Source organism: Arvicola amphibius, chromosome 2 (assembly GCF_903992535.2).
Source record: "Arvicola amphibius chromosome 2, mArvAmp1.2, whole genome shotgun sequence".
Lineage (NCBI taxonomy): Eukaryota > Metazoa > Chordata > Mammalia > Rodentia > Cricetidae > Arvicola > Arvicola amphibius.
In genome coordinates this window covers 186,637,299-186,652,135 of record NC_052048.2, presented here as the reverse complement: position 1 = coordinate 186,652,135, position 14,837 = coordinate 186,637,299, and the positions used below count along the sequence as shown (strand labels likewise).

The window sequence follows — 14,837 nt, the reverse complement described above, 5'->3', positions numbered from 1 at the left end:
CACTTGAGATGAGGCAAGAGAATTGGTTTAAATTCAAGGCCAGTTTAGGAAGCAAATTCATGTCTCAGAATATAATCAAAACTCTTAAGTGAAATTTTTTGGTTTGGGGTTTCGGAGTAGGATTTGTTTTAGATATTTGTTGTTGCTATTTGTTTGCTTTGAACTTTTCACACTGTACCACAGACTGAAGTTATTATATATATACCTGGTTTGACCTTAAGCAGATAGCGACATTTCTCTTTGGCCATAAGCAGTTATTTAGAAAGCAGTTTACTGAGCAAACCATGTCCATTTAGAAAAAGAACGGTAATAGCCTGCTGCCTAGAAGGCCAATACTTTTGTGAGGCACGGTGGCTTGAGTGTATAATTCCAGCTCTGGGAAGTGGGGGAGATCTCCGTGAGCTCAAGTCAGCTTGAGCTGAGAGTACATAAGCCTCTAAAGGGGATGTATTAGCTTCCTTTTGTCTTCTCATTCATTCAAGATCTTGCCATCCTAAAAACGACTTTCTTGGGACAAGTTTAGTTCTTATCTTTCTATGGCGTTGCAAAAAGTTATAAAGCAGGGCTAGCAAGGTTGCCGTAAAGAATACTTTGCTGCTCCTCAGAGGACCCAGGTTCATTACCCAAAACCCACATTGGGCAGTTCATAAGTGCCTGTAACTATAATTCCGGGAATCCAGCATCCTCTTTTGGCCTTCACAGGTGTGAGTACTGGTGTGGCTGGCAAACAAACACATACATACACACAAATAAGAAAAAAAACCTTTAAAAGTTTTAAAGCAGTGGAGACCTGTAACTGACCTCTTTTCTTTTGCTGTAAGAGGCAGTGATATGGGCTGGGGAGAGGGCTCAGGTTTAGGAGCCCGGGCTGCTCTTCCACAGGACACTGGTTCCGTTCCAGCACCCCACTTGGTGGCTCACAGCCATCTGCAATGAGATCTGGCGCCCTCTTCTGGCCTGCGGGCAGACATAATAAATAAATAAAGTGCTGATGTTGTAGCAGGAGCCCAGAGTCACGACAAGATCATTTAGATTGTGATAAATGTCAGCATGAAGTGAAAGCATAATGATGAGAAGGGACTGCTTTGGGTAAAGTAATTTAAAATGAAACTTGTTGTTAAATATAGTTAAGACATCTTGATGTTTGTCTGGGAAAATGAGGATATTTAACAACAATAAGGTGCAAACAGTCTGAATTATTTATAAATCTACTTTAATAGTGCTCATAATATGACTTTGATTCTATATTCTGATTTAAGTCAGTACTTAACAGAATTTACTCTGTTAGATTTCAGAAGTGTTTTTATATGTTTTCTCCAGTAAATAAGACAGATAACTTGCAATCTATTGTAGTTGATTTTGACAGACATGTATTCAATGTTCACACCTGTCCAGGCCCTATTCTATGCATTGGAAATAAATAGAAATAAAATCTAAAATGACAGTAGTTTTTATGGACAATTTAGAATAACAAAGGATGTGTGACCTAACATTGACTTAAAATAATATGTTTGCGGGCTTGGTGGCATGTGCGCCTTTAGTCCCAGCACTTAGGAAGTAGAGGCATCGGATCTCTGTGAGTTCAAGGTCGCCTGTTCTGTGTAGTGAGTTCCAGGTCTGCATAGCCAGAGCTACATAGTAAGACCCTGTCTCTAAAAAGACAATACAACAACATAATATAATGTCATTGTGAGAAGAGTCCCTCCTCACAACTATGTCATGCCGCCTTTAAAATTAGTTGTCTTCAACAGACTTTCATAGTCTAGTGGAATTTGCATTCTAAATGAAAAGAAACATAGGCACATGAAAAAATGAAGCAAAACAAAGATCAAGCTATTGCCTTAATTACTACATAATTGAACAGTGGAGAGATCACTTTCCATTGGGTTTTTTGTAGAAAATAAGAATGTTCATCTTAGAGTATGAATAGGTGGGAAATAGAATGAAGCCAGTTTGGGGACAGGTACAGGAGGGAAACATGTGAAAGAGGTGGGATTTCAAGAACTTGGATAAATAGGCTTGACTGAGTGAAAGGTTTTGTATTCATAACTAGTAAAAGATAAGGCAGAGACTTCATATGCAACAAGATTTGGGGCTGTGTATATAGTGATATGTTTCTATAACCCTAAGTTTACCATCAATTATTATGTAAAGAGGTTATCACAATATACTAAGTTCAGTTGTATCATTATTCTCAGTCTTTAACCCCTAAATATGTTCTGTAGATTTTGAGGTCAGAGTCCTACTCAGGTTAAAATGATGTTTGTTTTTCAGTTACTTACACGCCAAGTCAATCATCCACAGAGACCTCAAGAGTAATAGTATCCTTCTGAAACTGGTCTGGCGAAGTCTGAAAGCAATCCTGACTTTTCTTCTGCATTTTGTCTTCATGTTATGTAAAAACAGTTTCATGCTAAGTGTAATATGCTATAAAGGAAAATGAATTGATTTACATGAGAAATAATAGAGCAGGATTCAGTTGATCACGTTTCTGTATGGGCACTGTAGGGAAACTCTGTATTATAGAGGGGCTTTTTATCTTGCATACATTTATGTGCCCTATAAAGTGAATATTTTGTGGCTACTGCTTTAATTCTTCTAATCTTGCTGAGTAGTAACTGAGATAGATACTGAAGGTTCAAAATATGTATCAGTGACAGAGGAAAACAGTTTTTCTTTTTTTCTCTGAGTCCAGACAGATCTTTCTGATATAATTCTTATTCTAATAAAGAACCTGTGTAGCTTTCCCAGAAGTGTTAAAGGATATCTGGGCCAACTCAGGATTAGAAAGTTTACAGGTTTCCCATAGACTTAGAAAAGCACCTTACCCTTATGCTCACATGTTTCGAGCCTGAGAAATCTAAAAGCAGGTTGTAAAAGCTAAAGAGAACTAATTCTTGTTAAAGCATATTTGTTGAACAGTGGGAAATATGAATTACTATATTTTAAAAATAAAATCTTAATACAGAGCTATAGAAACTAGCTCCTTTACCTGAAATCTTCAAAACACTTTCTGTAGTTGGAAAATGAGATCTGTTTTTTTTCCTTTACTAACTACAACCTCAGATATATTTCTTCATGAAGACCTCACGGTAAAAATAGGTGATTTTGGTCTAGCCACAGTGAAATCTCGATGGAGTGGGTCCCCATCAGTTGAACAGTTGTCTGGATCTATTTTGTGGATGGTAAGAACTAAGGCTGTTTTCTCAGTTGATCAAATTCTTTATGCTAAACTAGTGACTAGTTTACTCAAAAGTCACTGAAGGTCTTAACTACAAGCATTTTTACAGTTCCCACTATTCACAAGAATTAATGTAGTAAACCAGGCATAAAGGCATATGCCTCTAATCCCAGCACTCAGAAGGCAGATGCAGGTGGATATCTGTGAGTTTGAGGCCAGTCTGGTCTACATACATCCAGGACACCAGAGCTACTAGTTAGACTTTGTATCCAAATATATATATATATAATTTTTATGAAATAGTCTCTAACTTTTTCTTGTCTTTAAAAAACACTTATTGCAAAACTAATTTCAATATATGTCAAACAAATACATATATGTTATGAAATGTTTAAATGTTATTGAAACTTGTTTAAATGCTTCATTTGTTGAGTTTTGGTGGTGCATACTTTAATCCCAGCACTCCGTAGGTAGAGGCAGGGTTAGGTGAGACCTGTGTAAAATAAAAATTAAAAAAAAAACTTTTATTGTTCAAATGAGCTGTATACCTTGCTTTTTATTTATTATTTTTTTAAGGTTTGCAGTTTACGGGGCATGTCTTTAAGAGACCTATTTTTAAACAGAGAGGCTGTTTCACACTTTTATTTGAGCCTAAATCAGAAATAGAGTCCTTCTTCACATTAGAAAGAACTTTATAATTATGGGGCAGTTGGAAGGGAAAGACAAAGAAAAGACCGGGGATATTTTAGTCGGCTTTGTGCTGTCTGCACAGGTCTGTTTCTTCTTGTTTCTGCTTTGTAGAAAAGAGGTTCTAAACGTTGAGAACACAGTTACTACAGCAGGCTAGCAGGCTGGTGAAGAGTCCAAGGAATACTGTGTGAACCCGCATGGGTTCCTCATGACCTGTCAGAGGGTCCATAAGGCCTTTCCTTTGTGAGACTAGTTTTTCTCCTGCCCTTCAGTCAGATGACTCGCTGCAGCTGATGGAATGAATGTAGACGCACACACACAAGGTTCCAGCCAGCTGCTGTTAAGGCCAAACCCTAGGACTGTAGCTCTACTGTCACTAAATTTTTTAGAAACATAGTTGTTTTCATTAAAAGTAGGTATTCTCTGCTAACATCATAGCCATTTATTTATGGTTAAATATTTAATATTAAATGAAATAATGTAATGTTGAGTTTTAATATCTTAAGTATTCATAAAGGTAGTCGTACAGACAATGCTTTGTAGGATCTTTGATAATATTTGAATAAAAAGCAATCCTGAGTCCAAAGAATTTGAAATATCAACTCTAAGTGGGATACAGATGTCTTTGTAGGTTTTAGTCTTTAATTGATTAATCTAAATTAATCTGCCCCAATACTTTTGGGTCACCTTATTAGAAACAGAAAAAATCAGAGGACTTTCAAAGCCATAAGTTTCCTAATTTCCCAGAACAGTATGTAGCAGTCTCCAAGAAGCAGATTCTCCTAAGTAGTGGTCATAAGTTTGCCAAGGTAAACCTAGGGTTAGGTTGAGTATGCTTTCTTGGACCAGTAATATAGATCGCAACAAGTGGCAAAGTGGATGAGAGGCGTTAGAGGCTTGGCTCTGGCCAGTAACTTTGAAGTTTCCTAACCTCCCATGTGTCTCTTCAATCTGAAATGTTAGGTCTGACTAGCCCATGGCAAGACCCTTTCTTAGATTCCAGATTACAGTTAGCTAGGTTTCTTTTGAAATTCTTTGATATGTGTTTAATTGTTTTAGTTTATTAGAAGACTGTGTGATGGTTGTGCTCTGTCCTTCAGGCAACCTTGAAGGCACATACTTGTAACAGTGGTAACAGTGTGCCCCAATAGATGGGGGAGGCATTTTTGCTTCTGGAAGCTATAGAAGCGGAAGTTTAAAGCAGACACTCACATGCTTCAGCAGGGTATTTATTTCCAAACAGTAGTACAGGAGTGGTCTAGGTCTGGTCTCTAGGTTTGCTCTTTTTAAAAGCCTTAATTTATATAGTTAGTAGAATATTATAGATACAAAGAATGTTATATTTAATACTGATTCTTTTTGTTGATACCCTGAATCAATGAGTTCATCTTTTATTCTATCATGCTAAATTTTAAGAGAAACAAGAATAGCCAAAATGCGCTTCATTGTTAAGTTAACCTTTCTGATTGGTGCCTGCCTTCAGGAAAAAAAAATATGGAGAGCCGGAGAGATTTCTCAATCATTATGAGCTCTGGCTGTTCTTTCAGAGAACTTAGATTTAATTCCCAGAGCCCACTTGACAACTCATAACTGTCTGTAAACTCCAGTTCCAGGGCATCTGATGCCTTCTTCTGACCTCCTCAGTGCACAAACATAAGCAGGCAAAACACCCATATACCAAAAACAACTAATAAATAGGCTGGGTGTAGTGGCATATACCTTTAATCCCAAAGGCAGAGGCAAGTAAATCTCTGTGAGTTTCCAGGATAGTTAGAGCTACATAGTGAAACCCAGTCTCAGATAGATGGATGATAGATAGATAGATAGATAGATAGATATAGATAGATAGATAGATAGATAGATAGATAGATAATTTTGGGGTATGGGAACAGCCACAGCCTGAATAATAGTTTGGTAATAAACCTTGTTATGTGGTCCTCTGAATAATTACAGTGGTCTTTCTACTTTTATTTATATCTTAGAAGAAAGAATTATAGGAAAATTTTTAATAAATTAAAAATGAAGATATGACACACATTTCTTCTAAATAGATGCATGCTACTTGTCATCAAGCCATCTACTGGCAGTGAAAGCACACTACATTTAAAAGACAGTTCTCCAGCCTGATCTAAACTCTGTCCATTCCCCCCCAAAAAATGATTTGTTCATCACACTTATGTGTGTTTTGTACCATATTACTAAAATAGCAACTGTCAACAAAAAACATGACAAGAACAAACAGAAGAAACGTTCCCTTCCGCGTTGTCCTTTGACTCTTCAAGGTCCCCTAGATCTTCATCAGTGTTTCTTAACATTGGGTGGAGCAGCAGACTCTGGTGGAAATTTGAAGCATAGTAAAGCCTCGTCCCACTTGTAGGCTCTGTGTTCTCTATTACTCAAGTGTAGTCAGCACTGAGCAGTTCCACAGACAGTTCTGACCTGCTGCTGTAGTTGAGTACTGTAGTTCCTCAGGAGATACTGCCCACTCTGCCAGGAGCTTTGTCCTCCAGCTTGTTTTGCAAAGTTTCATTAGTACCATTTGCCACTTCTTCAGTTCCTTTCTAACAAAACAATATAAGAGATGCAAGGTGAAGGAAGAAACTACTAGTTCTTTACTGTTATTACTGTTTTTCATATAAATATAAAACTGAGTCGTACAGTAGAGTGACTAAATTATGTTAAAATTTGGTAAATGTGATTGGTATTTGTCCTAGAAGCAACAGGTAAAAATTCTTCATATAATTTTCTAATAAGTCAACACTGTTGTGTGTTTACTCTTGTTAGTAAAGTTTTTTCAGGGGTGGCTTTTGTTGTTTAGTTTTTGTCTTTTGAGGGTTTTTTGGTTTTGTTCTGTTTCGTTTTTCTTAGGACAGGGCTTCTCTGTGCGCCCTGACTGTCCCTGGAACTCACTCTGTAGGACCAGACTGACCTCCAGCCCACAATGATCCTGCTTGCTTTGCCTCCCAAGTGCTGGGATTAAAGGCTTGCTCACCACTACCCAGCCAGTAAAGCATTTTTTATTCCACACATTTATGATGTAACTTGGAAGGACATTAATTACTTGTGCCTATTCCCAAACTTTTTATAAGTACAAATCTAATATTTCTTTGCTATTCAAGAACAGGAATAGTGACTAACTCTGACAGGATAGTCATGAGACGTGCTTAGATGGCAGTGACAGTTCGTTCAGAAAGAGGATTGCTGGTAAAATTATAAAATCTCAATAATGTATCATGGAAATTCGGCTCAAAACACCTTTTAAAAACATATAAGCAGGGTTTTTTCCCCTTTTTTTAGTTGATTTTATTCCTTTGACCATTAATATGAGAGTACATCGTTGATTATTTCTTTAAATAAGGTGTTGCTCTCTGGGAATATTATAGTTTGTATTTCAGTCTTTATTCAGCTGAACTTAAGGATAAACTAGAACCTTTTCTTCCTTATCTAACAGGCACCAGAAGTAATCAGAATGCAGATAAAAACCCATATAGCTTTCAGTCAGATTGGTATGCCATTTGGAATTGTTCTGTATGAACTAATGACTGGCCAGCTACCTTATTCGAAACATCAACAACAGGAGCCAGGTAAATATTTATCATCTCTGGGGTTATGTTAGTGTTTCTCTTAGGCTTCAGTTCTTTGTAGGAAGGAATCTGGAGATGGACATCAACCATGATGATAGAGCTCTTGATCTCTTTAATCAGCTGTAGGAAATGTTCATCTGCTTTTCACAGTGTGTAAGGCTTTACTTGAAATGTTGGCCATAAATGTAACAATGGAGTGAAATCCCCAATTTTGCAACTAGAAATTAGAAGTATAACAATAGAGATAATACCTGTTTCTTGGTAATAGCAGAGCTAAAAGAATGAACTCTGGAGCCTGTTGTGATATGCATATTTAACCCCAGCACTCAGGTGGCAGAGATGAACAGATCTCTCTGTGAGGCTAGGCTGGTCTAGAGTTCCAGACCACCCCTGCCATTTTTAGAAAGAGAAAGAGAGGGAGGGAGAGAGAGAGGGAGACTGTAAAGATGGCTCAGTGATTGAGAACACAGTTTCTCTTCCAGAGGACCTGGGTTCAATTCCCAGCACCCATATGGTAGCTCACAACTGTCTGTAACTCCAGTTCCCTGAGATTTGACACCTTCACAGCAATGTACATAAAATAAAGTTAAAATAAATTTAAAAAGAAATAATGAACTTTGCTATAATCACAGGTATACTTTTATCCATTGATTGTATCACAAGTTGTGATGTAAGCAAGGGCTCAGCTATGAACATATTTATATCCAATTCTTCCATAGTTATTAAAATGTTGTTTAAAACACACAAAAAAGCACAAGGAACTTAGGAAATGGCTCATTGGAAGTTTTTGCCTTATAAGCAGAAGGGACTAGGTTCAGATGTCCAGACACGTAAAAAATTAGCTGTGCCCATTCCTATCACTTCAGCATTGGAGGGAGGAGCCAAGTAGAATCCGAAAGCCTGATTTTGAGCCTCTAGTTGAAACATAAGTTCCATGTTCACTCTGTCTCAGAAAGAAAGAAAGGAAGGAAGGAAGGAAGGAAGGAAGGAAGGAAGGAAGGAAGGAAGGAAGGAAGGAAGGAAGGAAAAGAAAAATGTGGAGGAATGATTGAGGAAGATATCCTGATACCAACTTTGGCTTCAGCATTTATTCAGGCTAATATATCCTCGTGCATACACATGTGGATGCAAAGACACATATACCCCCACAACAAAAGCGGGAGGTCTGAAATGGCTGTTATGTCAGGTTGTGTCATTTCTACAGAAAGATAAATTTTACTTCTTCTTCTCCTAAGTCTCATTCTCTGTTCCTTCTTTCCAAGAGCTGCCAGCCAATATCACTTTACAAAGCTTTGCTCCTTTGTGTTTTCACATAAATTCCCTTAGGCTTCTCTTTTATTTCTGTCCCTTCTCCCACTCTCTTTACTTTTTAGCAGAATAGTATTCTGTAATCCTGACAGGACTTGAAATCTTAATCTTCTTGCCTCCATCTCTAAAATATTGGGAGTTACAGTTTGTGCCATTGATTCCAGTTTACCATCTCCAAAAAGTGAATGAATTGTCTTTACTAAAATTAAAGTATCTCAACATTTTTAAAAAGTATGTGTGAATGTATTTGTGAAGAGGAGAGTAATGGCAGTTAAATTTGTTCATTAAAGATAGTTACCCATATAAGCAATGATTAAGAGTATTTATGCTATATACTGGGTTTGCATCATACTCACAATAAAAGACTACTTTAAAAATGGAGATTCTAGGGACTGAAGAGATGATTCAGTAGTGTACTACTGCTCTTGTAGAGAACCTGAGTTCCATTCTCAGCAAAAAACATGGTGGCTCACAATACCACTCAAGGGGATATGACACCCTCTTCTGGCCTTCATGGGCAATTATATACATGTGTCATACTCCCGTACAGTAATTTACATAAAAACAAAAAAACTTTACATTTTAAGGCCGAGTCAGTGGTGGCACATGCCTTTAATCCCAGCACTCTGGAGGCAGACACAGGTGGATCTCTGTGAGGTTTTGAGGCCACCTGGACTAGCAAGAACTAGTTCCAGGAACAGGCTCCAAAGCTACAGAGAAACTCTGTCTCGAAAAAAAAAAAAATCTTTACATTTTAATAGAGATTCTAGGGCAGATTGTGTTTCAGTGGGATACAGTCCAAGCACATATAGTTTTTTATGCTTCTGGAATAATTCTGATACATACAAAAAATAATAATTACTCCAAATTTTAAAAGTAAGTAAATGTGTCAGGCATCAGGCTGGATAGCTCAGAGGTTAAGAGCATGGGCTCCTTCTTCCAGGGGTCCTGAGTTCAATTTCCAGCAACTACATGGTGGCTCACCAACCATCTAAAATGAGATCTGGTGCCCTCTTCTGGTGTGCAGGCATACATGCAGACAGAACACTGTTATACATAATAAATAAATCTAAAAAGAAAAGTAAGCAATGTGGAGTACTTGTGTACATCATGATTCCCAATCAAATGATAGACTCTATTTGTGCCCTATGACTCTTCTTACCCACAAACTGTACCTGGAATTCCCTTTCTCTTTCTTGCTGGTTTTCATACTCAGCTCCCCCCCTGTAGCAATCACAGGGTCTCATCCGCTGTGAAAACAGAAGAAGAATCTCTTCCAAAGCATCATATCCTTAGATCCAAATTGTGAAGTCAAGGTATTTTCAAAATATCTATGTTGGGTTAGTTCAGCATTTATAAACAAATATCTTTTAGCATCTGTTGCTCCTTCCTCAGCATTCAAACAATTCAAAGAGAGCATAATAGCATACAGTATCAAGATTTTCTGTGTATTTTCCATCTTTGTGCGGCTTTATTTTAACCTCTATTTCTTTTATTTTTTGAGACAGGTTCTCTATATATCTTTGTCCCGGAATAACTCTGTAGACTAGGCTGTCCTTGAACTCACAGATATCCGTCTGCCTCTGCCTCCCCAGTGCAGGGATTAAGGGTGTGCTATAACACCTCGAACTCAGAGAGATCTGTCTGTCTCTGCCTCCCAGGCATTGGGATTAAAGGTGTGTTCTGCCACACCTTGAAGTCACAGAGGTCAATCTACCTCTGCCTCCCAAGTGTTGGGATCAAAGGTGTGCACCACCACACCCAACTCCTTTCTTTCTTCCTTTTTTACCCTAAGAACTTTAACCTTTAGCCTGCATATATTTTTAACACATTGTAAACCATTTAGAGGTTTTCTTCAACTTTGAATCTTTTACTGTATATCTCTTTTTGTGACCACATGAGTCTTTAATTTACCAAACAATATCGGTAGGACTAAAGCCTTGACTTTGACAGCTAGATCCAGCCCATTCCTTAGCTTTCCAGCCTCATGGCAGAGGTACTGGCTGTAGCCATGTTTATCACCACAACTGTGTGGCGGTTCAAGGTCCCTGCCAGCAAGCAAATTGCAACAGTGTTAAACAAAAATCAAAAGCTCCATAGTCAGGACTGCCTGCTTGAAAGAGTCAGAGTTTGCCCTGGCAGGATGGCCCAAAAAGCTGGCATTTTTAAACAGCACAACTTTTTTCCTGCTGCAGCTAAAAACCGAAAAGCTTTTCATCAACACCATTAAAGTGTTTCGTGGCAGGACCTCTTAAAAGAGCTGCAGTGTTTTGCAGCTAAAAGCTGAGTCCAGGAAGCCTCTATTTAAATGAGAACGCTTGCCTCTAGTGAGCAAGAAGCAGACCCGAGAAAATTGCTGCAACCAAGAAAACATGCTTTAATCTAGTCTTTCCCAAGCTTTCTCAGGCTTTCTGTGGATCCATTTATCCACGTGGGCGCCATTCTGTAGTAATGAGCTGCGGGCAGGCCTGCTTTTCATCCCGCCCGGCTCCCACACAGCTAGCTTTACACCCGAAATAACAACACACAAACTGTATTCATTTAAACACTGCCTGGCCCATTAGTTCCAGCCTCTTACTCACATCTTGATTAACCCATATCTAATAATCTGTGTAGCACCACAAAGTGGTGCTTTACCGGGAAGATTTCTAGCGTACATCCATCTTGGGACGGAGCTTCATCGCGTCTGACCCAGAGAGCAGAGGCATGGGGATTTATTAACTTCCCTTCCCAGCATTCTGTTCTGTCTACTCCGCCCACCTAAGGGCTGGCCAATCAAATGAGCCAGGTAGTTTCTTTATTAACCAATGAAATCAACTCAAACAGAAGACCCTCCCACACTGCAGGTTGATAAATGGAAATCATTATGGCATCAAATAGGAAATAACTAACAGATATGTCCATTTCTAAAATTCTTCAGCCCTGTTTAGAATGGAGTTATCCTACTTTCTTTTTTTAAATGATTGATTGATTGATTGATTTGTTATGTGTTCAGTATTCTGTCTGCATGTGTGTCTGAAGGCCAGAAGAGGACACCATATCTCATTACAGATGATTGTAAGGCCACCAGGTGGTTTGCTGGAAATTGAACTCAGGACCTCTGGAAAGAGCAGCGAGTGCTCTTAACATTGGAGCCAGCTCTCCAATCCCTACTTCCTTTCTAAGCTGCCCCTCTCCAAATCCTCTCCCTTGGACCCCCCTTTTCCCTAGAACCCAATAATCTTAATCTAGCTCTGCCTCAAAGAGCCAAAATTTAAAAGTTAAAAACATGAAGAAAAAATCTCTAACTCTCTAGTGAAGACAGGTCTTTTCACCTTGCAGTACAGAAGATTAGCTTCCACTGTCCTGACCTCCTCTCTTTGGAGGACGCTCTGCTTCTGATGGTGTAGCTAAATGGCCAAAGACTTCCCACAACAGAAGTGCTTAACTGCAGCTGCCAAGTGACTGCTTTATAAAGTGCTTAACTGTTTTGTTCCCTGCCACATATGTGTAAAGGACTTACCCACCATGGTGCCCAACAAGAACAGTAGTCATCAACCTTTTGTAAAGGAAAATGAAGTGCTGTGCACCTGCATGTCTTTGAACCTTTACTGTGACAGTGGAAAAAACAACTAAATAAGGAGGGACACAAGAACAGGAGGGTAATAGAAGGAACTTTGCCACAGGCCTGGGTCATGAAACAAGCCTGCATCTTGTTGGTATGGGTTCCCAACGGTCTGTGATGGGTTAGGAGGCCGGATACTATCATTGTTTTTTTAGCTTATCAAAGTTTAATATACATATAGGAAGCTACAAGTGCCATAAGTATGCAGTTGTTAAGTTTTCATTGCTGATATATGTGTTTATTAATAAGAGTATACTATTTGCCTATTCCCTTCAGATAATTTTTATGGTGGGACGAGGATATCTATCTCCAGATCTCAGTAAGGTACGGAGTAACTGTCCAAAAGCATGAAGAGATTAATGGCAGAGTGCCTCAAAAAGAAAAGAGGACGAGAGACCACTCTTTCCCCAAGTAAGAAAATTTTTATGATATCCCAGAGTACAAACTAACCTTCCTAAGTCGATGTTTAGCAGGATGCGGGAGAGTAAGTTAGATTATGAGTTGATACTCTGTGCACATCCAGGTGAGCAAAAGGGCAATGACTTTATGAAGGTTGAGCAGTTCTTTAGCAGGAATTTGTTTGGCAGTTCTCAAACTTTTAAGACTTATCTTATTTTGTGTGGGGGGTGTTTTGCTTGCATGTGTAGGTGTGCACACTTGTGTGCCTGCTGCCCACTGAGGCTTGAAGAAAGTCAGATCCCCTGGAACTGGAGTTGCAGCAGCTGTGAGCTGTCGTGTGGTTCTGAGAACTGAGCCATCTCTCCAGCCCCAGTTCTCAAATGTTTTGATTTTGGAATCCTTTCACATATTTTAAAGTAGTTAAAGACCTTAAAAGGGCTTTTGTTTATGAAAATAGCAATTATGAGTTTATAAACAATAAAAAACAGAGTGGTATTGGTTTTATTTTTCCCCAACTGTTTTTGTACAATTAACACACTTGGAGTCTTTATTTTGTACTCATTTTGTGCTTCAGTATCTAATACTATGCTGCCTCTGACAATTTACTGATAAAAAAAATTCTACTTATACATTTGGCTTTATGGTAAAAGAAATAGATTCTAAGTTTTCTGTCTTGGTAGATTTTTCTGATTTTTTAATTTTTTTATTTATTTATTATTTTGGGTTTATATTATGTATTTAGATTTGTATACTGTTTTATTACATAATAATATTTTACTATTTTTCTATTATATTCTTATTATAATTATATACTATAATGGGTTCTTACTTCATGATACCCCAAGGTATGGAGCCTGGGGTGGCCTAAAACTCACAGATATCCACCTGCCTCTGCCTCAAGGAGTGCTGGGATTAAAAGGTGTGCACCACCACACCTAACTTAGATCTTTTTTTTCTTTAAGGTATGTGTGTGTTTGTGTTGTGTGTGTGTGTGTGTGTGTGTGAGAGTGAGAGAGAGAGAGAGGAGAGAGGTGGTAGAGAGAGAGAGGAGAGAGGAGAGGAGAGGAGGAGAGAGAGAGAGAGAGAGAGAGAGAGAGACGTCTGTGGGAGGTCCGAGGAGGACAGAAGAAGGTATTGGATTCCCCCAAGAGCCAGAGTCTCAGGTTTGTAATTAGTTTTAAATTTTTACTAAGCATTTCAAGGATGGCAAATGATCTAAAATACAAGCAAATACTAACTGTGAGTGACTTTACTCATTCAGTTATATGTGTATAGAAAACCTGGGTTACTGTGCTAGCTTTTGACTTTTGTGTTTATGGGAAAATCCCAGTTTCTCTTTGTTCACTGATTATACTGAAAATAATAAAAAGTCTCAGGAAAAATCTCATACTAAGTATGATAAGCTCTTAAAGATTTATACTACTCAAATTTTTATTCAGCTTTTTCTTGTTTCTTGTCCTCTGTTTATTCCCTCCCCTGTCCCTTCCTTCTTTCTTACAGATTCTCGCCTCTATTGAGCTGCTGGCCCGCTCATTGCCAAAAATTCACCGCAGTGCATCAGAACCCTCCTTGAATCGGGCTGGTTTCCAAACGGAAGATTTTAGTCTGTATGCTTGTGCTTCTCCTAAAACACCCATCCAAGCAGGGGGATATGGTGCGTTTCCAGTCCACTGACACAAACTAAATAAGTGAGACATTAAAGTAAGGTAGCAGCAAAAACAAATGAATAATTTTCCTTATATTTAAATTAACTAGGATACTCTGTTGTTTACAGGTGAGCCAAAGAATGTTTGTGTTTAAAAACTTAGGAATTGTTTTCCAAATCTTAAAATCATACTAAAACATTAACTTTTCAACAAACAGTGGGTTAAAATATACAAACACTGCTAAACATTTTCAGTGCCTCTTCCAGAGGCTTTACTGCCTATTGTGAATTTGTTTTGCTCACTTGGTTATTCCTGTTGTTAAACTCTAGGCCTCTCCCTCTGTTTGCTCACGCAGCTTCTGTTATTGTCACTTGTCATAGAGCATCCAGAGGAAGACTTCCCTCACGTTCACAGGTGGAAGTGCA

The 14,837-nt window shown here is 38.4% G+C and overlaps 1 protein-coding gene across 1 annotated transcript in view; it reads left to right on the top strand.

The window, feature by feature from the left end:
* Braf (B-Raf proto-oncogene, serine/threonine kinase) overlaps positions 1 to 14,837 on the top strand; it is a 132,239-nt gene that overhangs the window by 107,632 nt on the left and 9,770 nt on the right. Inside the window, 10 exon segments of the mRNA XM_038318532.2 lie at positions 2,275 to 2,321; positions 3,067 to 3,185; positions 7,323 to 7,341; positions 7,344 to 7,384; positions 7,386 to 7,433; positions 7,435 to 7,455; positions 12,644 to 12,710; positions 12,713 to 12,753; positions 12,755 to 12,778; positions 14,267 to 14,420. Coding sequence (XP_038174460.2) covers positions 2,275 to 2,321; positions 3,067 to 3,185; positions 7,323 to 7,341; positions 7,344 to 7,384; positions 7,386 to 7,433; positions 7,435 to 7,455; positions 12,644 to 12,710; positions 12,713 to 12,753; positions 12,755 to 12,778; positions 14,267 to 14,420 — 581 coding nt within the window.